At 43.1% G+C, this 11,828-nt stretch overlaps 1 protein-coding gene across 1 annotated transcript; it reads right to left on the bottom strand.

The window, feature by feature from the left end:
• Positions 1-38: 38 nt before the first annotated feature.
• insm1b (insulinoma-associated 1b) lies at positions 39-2,659 on the bottom strand. Its single transcript, XM_029494012.1, has one exon. It carries the CDS (start codon positions 2,537-2,539, stop codon positions 1,085-1,087), a length of 1,455 nt encoding a protein of 484 aa, XP_029349872.1. The 5' UTR covers positions 2,540-2,659; the 3' UTR covers positions 39-1,084.
• Between the last annotated feature and the right edge of the window lie 9,169 nt (positions 2,660-11,828).

Below are 11,828 nucleotides of genomic sequence, written 5' to 3'. Positions count from 1 at the left end.
GACCACATGTCCTTTTGAAAATATTTTTATTTCGATCGACAACAACGATATACACATACAATCAAAGCGCTATAAAAGCCAACATTTAAGAAAAATAACTTGTCCTTAAAAAAGATTGCATCTAAGGTAAGAGCTTTACGTTTTTTTTCCTTTTCTTTTTACAAGAGCTGTGGAGATTGAAGATTAAAACCCGACCCACGACAGTTATCACAACTCATAAACCTGACAAAAAGGAATGAAACCAAAATAAAACCAAAACATTTTGGCTATACGACATGTAAACTTCCGGAACGATTCACAGAAAAAATCACAACAAACACAACAATAAGTTACATAAAATAATTAGAATAAATAAATAAATAAAAATATGATGAAAAATATTGCAACAATTTTCAATAATAATTATAAAATATGTGCCAGCATTTAAAATTAAAACAATCTATGTTGACTTTTTTAAGGCAGTTGTACAGCGGGATTTGGATGTTTGTAGGCTATCTCGGACTAGGCTTATTTGTATACTAAAGGCATTTGTGGTTCTACTAAAGAGGGAACGCTTCAGTCACTCTTTTTTTCCCATCAGGACAAAGTTGATAAGTTTGTGTCATTCACAGACAAGCGGAAAGACAGTGATGGAGCAATCACGGTTGGTGAACTGAAAAGGCTTCGATGGGCAGAGGACTTCTGAGAATTTGAAGACATTTCTTAGGTCTAGAAGCTATCATTGAGCACATGTGCTGTCCTAGAAAAATACCCTTTAACAGTCAAACTAACGCTTTGTATTCTTTTTTTCTTTTTTTTTTTGATAAACTAATTTGAGAAAGAAAATCTCAAAATAGGCCTATATGTAATTCAAATATAGAGAGAAGCATTCGACAATCACTGATTGGCAATGGAAAAAGACACCTCATTAAACACCACTTAAACATCAAACCGCCCTGCCTTTCATTGGCCTAAAGTTATGGCAGTGAGCATCACAAACTCTTTATTTTTTATTTATTTATTTACTTTTTTTACCCCCACACCACTCTTTTGTTTCTGCTTTGTTTCTTCTTCCCCCATCAAAGGCACGAGTTTTGTGTTGTCTTTAGCAGGCAGGTCGCACCGGCATTTGGAGCAGGATCACCTGCCTGTTCTCCGAGGGGTGGCACTTGTTTATGTGCCTGGTGAGCCCCGGCGAGCTGTACAGAGTGGCGGGGCAATATTTGCACGGATAAATCTGGGAGGAGTGCATGAGGCGCAGGTGTCGCTCCTGGCCGGCCCTGCTGGTGAAACTCTCCCCGCACACCGGGCACAGTAGGCAGTCCACCGGGCTCAGATTGAGGGGGCTTTGGTTTGAGGCTTCTTCTTCTGAGGAGGAGGAGGGTGGTGGTGGTGCAGTGGAAGAGGAGGAGGACACCGGTGGCTGCTCTGCAGCTCGGTCGCTGGTTTGAAACCCGTGCTCTTCCAGCACTTTCTTTTGCAAGGCCTGGTGTCCCATGATGTGTTTTCTTAGGTATGCCTGTCGCTTAAACCTCTTCCCGCAGAACTGGCAGTCGTATGAGCCATCTTCAGAACCCGACTCGGACAGACCCGGACTCGGGGTGTCTCTGTCACTCATGTCTTTGGCTTCGTCGGAGACTGACTTGACACCTAGCGGTGGCATTTTGGCCATCTCAGGTTTGATGCCCTGGGCGGGTGGCATCGCCGGTGCGCCAGTGGTCCGGGGTTTGTGCCAGCGGCGGTGAGAGGCGAGGTTGGCCGGGCAGCTGAACATCTTATCGCACTCGGGACATCGGTACTCGACCCTAACGATGCGGGAGCACTTGTGCTGAGCCAGGGAGAAGGGATCCGCGTACGCCTCCTTGCACAGCTGACACACAAACTCCCCCAAAGGCTTGTTTCCTCCGGAGGACTGCGCCCTCGGTTTCACCTCCACCGGCCCCTCTTTGATTTTGAGACCGAGCACAGGAGAAGTCGTCACTTCGTCTTCAAAGTTGAGTTTTCTAATGGCTTTGGGTTTCTTGGAGGCGGGTTTAGCTTTGCGCTCTGTACCGTCAGCTGCGGGCCTTTTGGTGCCGACCCGGTTGCTCGGTGCCGGGAGGCTGCTGGTGGTGCCGCTGCGGCTGCTGTTGCTGGTACCGATTTTCAGGTCGACCGGGGCGTACAGGAGATGGTCCAGGCCGGAGAGGGAGGCGGGGGTCGGGAATGACTCGGCAGAAATAGGTGAGCCCAGATTGAAACTTCGCTCAAAATATTCCCTGTCGTGCTCCTTGCTGATGGGCCGGGTGGGGCTGTAGAGGGCTTGGCACACCGCCTCTGGGTTGCCGAACTGTGCCGGCTTCTCCAGTCTTGGCACCGGCGCGTCAGCTGCTGTGAAATCCGGCGATGCGGCGGCACGATCCGGAGGACTGGATGCGACTGACATAGGCGGAGAGGGGTCCGCCTGACTCGGCAAGGCAGCTGGGGTGGGTGGCTCCTGGGGGTCATCTTCATCTGACCGAGTTCTGTAGGAAACATGTGCAGATTTCTTGTTTCGTTTTACCAGGAATCCTTTGGGCATCTTGGCGAGTGACGGCGGAAAGGCACTTCGGGGAGGTGGGTGAAGTCTTGAGTATCCAGGTTTGTTAGAAAATATGGCAACACTTGAGGCTTATGGGACTTTATCTCCCCAGTATATTGATCCTTCTGTTGCTGAAATGTTTTCGTCTCCAAGGCATAGCTCCACTCTTTTTATGCCGGAATGATGCTATTGTTCTCGCCCCCCTGTCTCACCATCTCCGACCAATCGGATGAAAGCAGAAGCCCAGTGGATTTGATTGTGGGAGGGCTCAGAGTGTGGGTTTGGTGGATTTCGTTGGAGGATGTGCAGATAGCTTAGCAGATGTACTGGCGGTTTATTACATTAATGTGTGCGCTCAGCCCATCCCCGACAGAGGCACACGCCGGGACCCTCCTCTTTTTACGGTCTGATGGGCCCCCATACAAATGCACACGTGCCATGGCTTTGTGGCTCTCCTCTGGGGGCCCCAGAGCTGCCAAAAGGAAGTGTCCGTCACTACCACAATCATCACGATTTAGAATTAAGACGGGGAAAGAGACAAGCTTGGTTAAATACAAACCCGAAGGCCTGCTCTGTTCATTTTCTGTGGTGCTGCTGTTCAAGGAGGCGCCTCGCCTCATGGCCGTCGCTGTAAAACGTTCCCTGTGGTGCTGCAGCTTCTCTCCAGATTGTTTTTACCTCCACACGGTCCACAGCTGTTTGTTTTTCTATCGTTGAGATTGTCTCTTTTACGCATGGTCTTTACCCACATTACGCAGACCTAACAGCATATTATATAGCCAAATTTTATAGACCTTTGTTTTATTATGTCTTAGATAAACACCATAGAGGGAGTGTTTCTTTATTTGGGGGCACGTGTGTGTCTCGGTAGTTTAACTCGACATATAAATCAGACATCTCGCTGCATACATAATTAATAAGAAGGCCCTCTGGTCTTTGTGCACAATAGCCACGTCAGCCTGTGCTGGGATGTCCCTGTCTTTTTTTTTTTCTTTTTTTTTTCTTTTTTTTGAAAGGCAAATTGACCTCTGAACTGTGAAACGGGACTCACGGCCAATCTGGCCCGCAGTTAGACGCGTGCTGGGCGGAATCAGCGCTCCAGACAAAGAAGGCCGCGTCCAGGCTTGTGCTTCAGAAATGCTGCACAGACATCCAGGGCTGAAATGTAGCTCCTGATTTCAGGCGATTATCTTTTAACTTTGGGCCATATTCGTTAAAATACACTGCATGCTGTATGCTGAGTGTTTTGGTAGGCCATAGCTCAGTTATCTCTGCAAACTCAGTTTCCCAGAAAAACCCTGTAATTCTGTAGCCCCCCTGCCGAACAAAGGCAACTTTTGCTGACAAAAACCGCGGCCAGTCCACTGCACCAGCTCCCCTATGGTTTCTGTGCATACTTCACACATTGTGTATTTGTCTTGTGTGCTTTTTTTTTTCGTTATAAAGGCTAAATGTAGGCTGCAGTGCGCCACTTCGCAGAGTGCATTCTTTCCCCTTTCACTCCGCAGACCAGGGAGGAATTAATCTCCATCGTCGTACATTGTTCCCCTCATTTGCATAAAGCTGCAGTATGACCAAGTCAAATAATTACACAATCGGAGCTGAGCCGCAGCCCTGCGCCTTTCTTTCATTCGGCCTCTGTCCCGGTGCCTTCTCACCTGCCTCAAAACACACCGTTATTTTCAGAGACATGCTTGAATGGCACATTTACTAAAACTCCAACACATATACAAAGTTTTAGCTTGTGGCTAACTGAGTTAAAGCGAACAATTGCAAAAAAAAAAAAAAAAAAAACCCACACAAAGCCTATATGTTTGAAAATGTCTGTCATTGGTATATTCATAAAACAATTCAATTCCAATTTTCCTTTAAAGTTGTTGTCACTCAATTAGAACCACTTGTGTTTTTTTTGTCTTCAGGTTTTCCGGGCCCTCCCGGGACAAATCTATAATCTACTTGATCTAAATTGTTGACATCCAAAGTTTTAGTGTTGCGCTCTGTCACTTGTTGTTCAGCTCATCTCTCACATCCATTAGTCGTGGTTTGTTGTGAGTACAAGCTTTGATGGCATTTTAACGAGTTCCTCTTCCCCCCCCCCCCCATGAGCAGTTCAGTGGGGCGCGTGGGCCGCAGCGCTGGCCTCGGCTGCACCGACGCATGCGCGTGTTTGCTCAGTGGCGCGTGTTGTCCTGCGCGGACTGGAAGCATAGGCGCCTAATTAGCATACAGCTGCTGCTGATTTAATGCAGGCTCAACCACATCCTCCAAAACCTCATCACATGCTATAGGATTTACATGGAACTCCCATCGATGCTCTTCTTCCACAGGGGAGCCGCCAAAGTCCCGCTCATTATGAGTAAAGATCATTTTAAAAATTTGAAGTTTTATTTAAAAAAAAAAAAAAAAAAAAAAAAAACTCTGTTTCTTTTCGCTGGATCTTTATTTGTCCGCAACTCTGTAAGTAATCACTTAGACAGAAGGCCAGATATATTGTGGAGCGGTTTATTCACAGTACTAAACTCTGTCACCAGAAGTTTGAGTTGAAAGAGTGTTGTGACACATTTCTGAGCTTCTGGCCTCAGAGCCCAGTTCTTACCTCATTGCACCACCTACAGGATGAAGGCTTCACGCTGAGGACACGCAGAGGAAGGACCCCAGATCTCTTTGCAGGAATCTTCCTGATCTGTTTCTGCCGAACATATACCAAAGCTCCAGAGGAAGCTGTGGGACGGTCTGCTTGTGTTATTACACATTAATGTCATCACATTTAATGAAACCTGCTGTACTTCCCAGATGAATAACTAGCTCCATGTGCTGTGCCAACCCTGAGCCAGTTTAAAAGTGCAGAACAAGGCTCTAGCCAGTGCTTCTATATGGTCACCATCAATGGATTGTCAATCAGTTGCAGGAATTGATTAGCACAGGTCGCATTCTGGCTGGTGGAAATCTGATAGAGAGCTCTTTCAGCACCATGGAGAGAGCCAGCGAGGAAGGCAGATTTAATCAGACTGGCTGTGAACGGAGCTCTTCGACTTCAGCCTTTGTCCCTGCAACAGAGAGCAGACGGCCACCAGCAAGAGAACAATGACAAAGTGGAACAAAAGTGTCAGAGCTTGATGAAGTGATTTTTTTTTTTAAATACAGCTCTGAATGAATTCATATGAAAAATCTTCAAAATGTTTCTGCAGAGGCAAACCCATTTTATCTTCATTGGACTTGCTGCTCACAAATCTTTCCCAATATGAGTTCAATACAATATATTTGTTTTTGTACTAATAACTTACTCACTTGCCTGAGAATAAGAGCCTTTTTATCAATGATAGAACAAGGTCCTGCTGGATGTTGATGTGCTCTTTCAAGACAATGATTGTCCTTCAATTAAATGTCTTTTGTTTATCTGGAAGTAAAGGATGTTAACAGAATTTGAATTCGAATTGAATTTGAATACTATAACCCAGAGGTTTTCTGCTGTATTTTGTGGTTTAAGAGGGAAACAGGAAAATCAAACAAACACTGTTCAGTCATGATTTAAACATTTTCAGATCAAAATTTTCACACAAATGAATTAATTTAATATTCGATAAGGTTTACTGCTGGTGTGCTGATCATATATGTATTCGGTCAAACTTTGTGTTTGACCTCAATCTAACCATAAACTGACTTGGTCCAAATCATATCTTAGATGGAAGAAAAACACTTTCTCGTTCCTCTCCTTTGTTGTAGGGTTAGTTTGCCACCAGTTAGGTTGCACATTGCCTCCTATTGGCTGGTTTCTCAGGGGAAGACCTGGGAAACTCTCCGCAGCCAGTCTTGGAGTGTGACCATGAAACAGCAGCTGAGCACTGCACCTTAAAGAGCAACAATAGTGAAAGGTTTGTAGTGAGCTGCTGGAAGCGAGTTTAGGCTGTAGTACCAGATCAATGGGGACATTGCCTAGTTGGCCATGAGAGCAACATGGAGGTCACTGTCTAGACTTTAAAGTGTACTTTAGAAGGATTCCCATGAGACCAGGTTACTGTGAAAAGCCCTGTAAAGTGGCATAGCTCTTAGCTTTAGACTAATGGACCTCAGTGTTGACTGGGAATGTCCCTGATGTTATCATTACTTTTGACAGTGATGAGGAGGGCAAAAACAGATGTTCACAGGATTATATGTTATTTCTGAAATTGTTTTATGGCATTGGCTTGCAAAATAGTTTGTTTGTTGTTTGTTTGTTTTAGTTTTTTTGGTTATATCGACCATGTATATTTTGAAGTGTAGGAGTGTGATTAATTCCAGGGCAAAAAATGCAATATCAACTTTCATAAAATCTTTTTTATGACTTGAAGGAGAACAGAAATAGCTTTGTGGGTATATCTAATATTTTGTCTGCACAGAACTATGTAGAAAATGCTTCAAAGGGGCAACATAATTTCTTTTCTTATAAAGGGCCTCTTATTAAATGAGGCCTTCCTACATATCAGTTATATCAGTTTCTGGAGTCCCAGGGGCATGTTTAGCTCTAATTTACTCATCAAAAGCATCAGAGTATCTCTCAATAATCTCTGCAGTCCAATGGTTGTTTGGGGTGGAGTCCCCTGTCAGAAAGCATGCCCTGGAATGTTAAACACTAATTCACCTCTGAGCCTTGGAGGTGGATAAAGTGATTGTTCTATCTGGGAGCTGATTAAAACTGGCTCAGGCCTGTTTTTCCCCTCTGTGTTCACCTCTGACGTCCATCACATTCATTTCTGTATTCATGAGTGGATGAGAAAGGGCAGGCAGAGCGGCTGCTGTATTACAGATAATAAGGCCAGCGGGCACCAAATTCGCTGCCACAGGTTTCCCCCTGTCCCAGCTCATTCAATTACTACACAAGAGTTCTCTGAGGCACAGCTGCATTATGGGGGTGAAGGGGAGGAAATTGAGGTACATTCATGTAGACATGCATGCACATGCACACGTTTCACAGATACAAAGAAGTGGAAGAGGCACACACATTGCAGCAAGAGCCACCAACATATAAAGGATGTTACCGACAAGCAGTCAGTGCATTTCTCACTCAAGTACACAACGAAAATATCTGTCCTGTGTTCCTTACTGGCTCTCTGAAGATTGTAATGATACTGGTAATGACTCCATGAAAGAAAAATGAAATCACGGCCATTGCTCATGGTCTCCGTATATGGGGTCACCATTATCTTGATGAAATTGTAGACAGCAGTTGTATCATCGTGGAGCATGAAAGATGGACTCTGGCAGACCAAATGGGGCATATCCTTTATCTATTGACATATGGAGCTACACTGGTAATTTTTCTCATAGCCTTTAACTGTTAGTCAACTTATCATAGTTGTTGGTGCCAGATGTGTTAACCACACGTTACGATGCCTGTTAGATACATAACTGTCCTGTTTCTGCAATTAATATTCACAATTTAAACTGCAGATGCATCCACCGGGTTTTCTCTCACAACCAGTTCCTCCTGATCAGGCTGGTTGCTGTCCATGGTGCTAAACTCCACAGAAGTCACAGGGCCTGAGGGAAATAAAAGCTGCTGCTTGGTAAGGATCAAACACCCGAAATAATGAGAACCAATCTAATCCGCAATTACAGTTTTGTTTTTTGGGGGGTTTTTTTTGTGTGTCACTGTCACTCTAAGGTGCTGAAGTTTATTTCAACATTGTGGAATTAAAATAATGTATACATTACAGTCTGTTTTTAAAATTAAAATAATGATTTCCGATTTTGGGAAATACATTCATTTATTTTCTTGGCAAGATCTCAGCACACAGAGTGGAAATGGAGAAACTGCTTATTTGTTCCAAAGGTAAAAATTTTCCCTCAACCACCACTCAGTGCTCATGGAAACATATCAGGTGTAAGACCAAAATGTTTTGTTACTCATTGCTGTTTGGACAGATTGAGAAGAGCCAAGGGTGAGGGTGAGTCTAAATAGTGTTCTCAGCTAAGCTAACTGGCCAGAGACTGTTGCTAGATAATTACATAAAGCCATGAAAATGGTAATCCCTTTCCCCATAACACCTGTTAAACATGTTTCCCAAAATGCCAAGCTTTTCATTTCATTTTACAAATATAACCCGTATAATTTTAGCAAACATATTCCATCAACCATTTCACTTTATTTTTCGAGTCCTTTTTCCTTCTGTTGTTCTGGTTGTTCCATCTAAAGAGTTCCCAGTCTGATGAAGCAGCCAAAGCCTTTGAAACATTCTGGGCTCAATGATATTATATTAATATAAGCACATCCTTAACATCTGGACATTAACAGACAAAACCTTTCCTTGACCTTTGATTTTGGACTACCACATTTTCCAAACAAAGAATTCCCAGAATTGGCACACTCTTCATTAGGTGGCATAATTTGCATTCCCTTATAATTGTGCTGCTTCCTTGATTATTAAATGATCACCCTAATTAGGGAGCATAATGGGGTTAATCAGACTCTGCTCATCACACTTATTATTCCTGCAAAAAACAGAGGGAAAAGATACAGTACTTGATTAATTATATCAGCCTTTTCATCAGCTGGGCTACCATTACCCCCTCTGAAATTAATATCATGTTGTAAATGGAAGGAAGGAGCTGGCCGGACACAGACAGATGAAAGATTTCACTCAAATTAATTAAGCGCTAATTATGCAGCAGGAGTTGGGAACAGTTTGCATAATGAGCTGTTTCAAAAGAGATCAGTCACGTAGAGGGACTGTAGAGTTTCCATACAGCCTTCAGATGATATGCATACACCACTGTACTGAAGAGGGCTCACAGAGAAGTCGGAACAGGGTTAAAGCACTTTGAGGTTTGAGTTGGGAGGTTGAGAAGTGTTTTGTTTAGTTTGATGTTTTTCAGCTTCACCTTGCATGTTCTGTCTCACAAATGTGGATAAATTCCATTCTCACTTAAAGATTGCATCTGTCCTGGGATTGTGTGTGTATGTGTGTGTTTCTTTTTCTTTTTTCCTTTTTCCTTTTGGCTTTAACATCAGGTAATGAATTCCCTGCTCCAGTAAGAGGCAATAAGGACAGAATGTACCCTTAAATTCGAACTAATCACAAACAACCTGCAGCCACACTGCAGGGAGCTTTAAGACTCTAATCACCTCTCACTCCAATTCTTGTGGCGTTCAGTTATTGTTGATCAGGGAGTATACTGTGGCTATCTATTTAGACAATGGGAAAAGGGATTAAACAGACAGAAACTCACTATGTCTTAATCGTATTTAATCACAGCCACTGTGTAGTGTATGAAGTTGAGTTACTTGAACTGATTTGTGCCATAGCAGCAGCAATCATGCATAGGCTAATCAGGGCGCACAGCCCAGCACTGCCCTTCAAGGTCCCCGAGTGGAATTACAAAGACTATGATTAGTTAATCAAATGAAGAACCCAATGTCCTTTCTTTATTTGTGTATACACCTTATCTAAATGGAAATTGTATAGCTGAGGCACTTCCAGAAGGACACATCTACATGTGAATGATCCTTCTTGAGACCTTGGCAGTGAATACAGAATAAGATCTTTCACTCCCAATCATCATGTTATGGCATCATGGAGACTTTTATATGTCTGAATGATATTTGTTGTCAATGCTCATGTGAATGATGCAATCACTCAGTCTGTTGTGAAGTAAATCAGGAAGCACTAGACTGCAACTCTTGAAAAAGGCATGATGATCCATGGCAGAATGTCAAGATTGTATTATTGTGAAAGTGTAGAAAAATAGACAGGCTGTGAAAATGGGGGATCTTATTGATAGCACGTTGGGTTCTACTTTATTTGTACATGCAGGAGGCCATCAGGAGCACCTAAATGGTACAGCATTTATAAGTTTAAAGTGTCAATGACTTCATCTGGATTTATTAGATTGGTTAGAATTTCTGGATCTTTTAAAACACTCAGTCTTACACATAACACTACTAATGCGCAACAGCGGCCATGTACCATTCAGCATCATTTCACACATCATCATCATTTTTCTTCCATTACCCAAGTTTATGATTTAAAAAAAAAACAAAAACACCCAAGTAATTTGATTCTTGCGTGTATTTTATACTGAAATGTTCACGTTAATGAGACAGAGTTTGCCAGCCGTGGATTCTTACATTACATTTCCTGAAGGAACACCTCTGTAACTCTCCTTTCATTGTACACAATAAACCTAACACACAAAGCTTTTATTTTCCTTACAAAAATTCAATTGAAAATTTTCTGATAACAGGTTTCTTAATTTGGGGAAACTTTGGAGGAGTAGTGTTTGGACACGATACTACAAAACTTATGGAGCCACCAGTTTAGTCTCAGTATTACTTTCATACACATCATATCATGTGCACTGAACACAATTTTGATGGATTTAGATTTTATTTCAAAGTTGTGTTTCTAGCATCAAAGCACATGCCTTTTCTACCACACGTCCTTCTGTCAGACGTGCTGTGAGACATTGTGACTGTTGTGTGGAAAGAGAAAAGAATTTCCCTCCATCGCTTTGTGATAACTTCCTTTTAGGGACGGCAGACTTGACCTGCTCACTCCTCTTAGAATCTCCTCTATTATTTGTTACTGACAGCAGGCCTTTGGAGGGCGGGGGCCTCCCTGAAAGGTACAGGGTCGTGGATGGCCCAATCCATCTCTGTCTGCCAAAGGATTGATTGTGATTTAGTGCGTGGGGCAGGAGATGGAGGGCTTCCCTTCTGATGAGCAATAGGTGGGGGCCCTTTGACTCCCAGCACATGGCAGGCAGAGGCAGGGCTATGATGAGGGGTCAGAGGCAGCTGGTGGGGGTAACTGGGTTGATATAGGGGTTGCATGGAGGCACTTGGGGGGCTGTATGGATCACAAGATAGAAGGTGTCAGAAATCCAAGACAAAGCTTCCCCAACAAACCGCCTGAGTCTATCACTTAGCCCATCCATCACCCTTCCAGCTTTGTGGTTAGCATAAAAGTTGCTAGCTAATTGTTTCATCATCAGGGGAATAATGGAAATGAGGCACACAAGGCTGTACATGGACATATTTTATTCCAGCTGTATGGAACAAGTGTGTATTTTTGCTTTTTTGACTCCTTTACAATGCTGCTATTAAAGGTATACCTCTACAGGGAAAAGGAACTGTAGCAAATAGTTAAAACATGACGGAGAAGGCTAAATGCTTAGAAATTATCAGTTTTAATTCTGTTACCATGACTCTAAAGGAATTAGGAAGAAAACATGTCTGGCATGAAGAAAATACACTTATATCTTATCAGCTGCTCTAATTAACCAGTATTTTTACCAGTTATCTGAGTGGAAA

Source organism: Echeneis naucrates, chromosome 22, assembly GCF_900963305.1.
Source record: "Echeneis naucrates chromosome 22, fEcheNa1.1, whole genome shotgun sequence".
Taxonomy (NCBI): Eukaryota; Metazoa; Chordata; class Actinopteri; order Carangiformes; family Echeneidae; genus Echeneis; species Echeneis naucrates.
The sequence above is the reverse complement of the archived record's forward strand: the minus strand, read 5'-3'. Positions and strand labels throughout refer to the sequence as shown.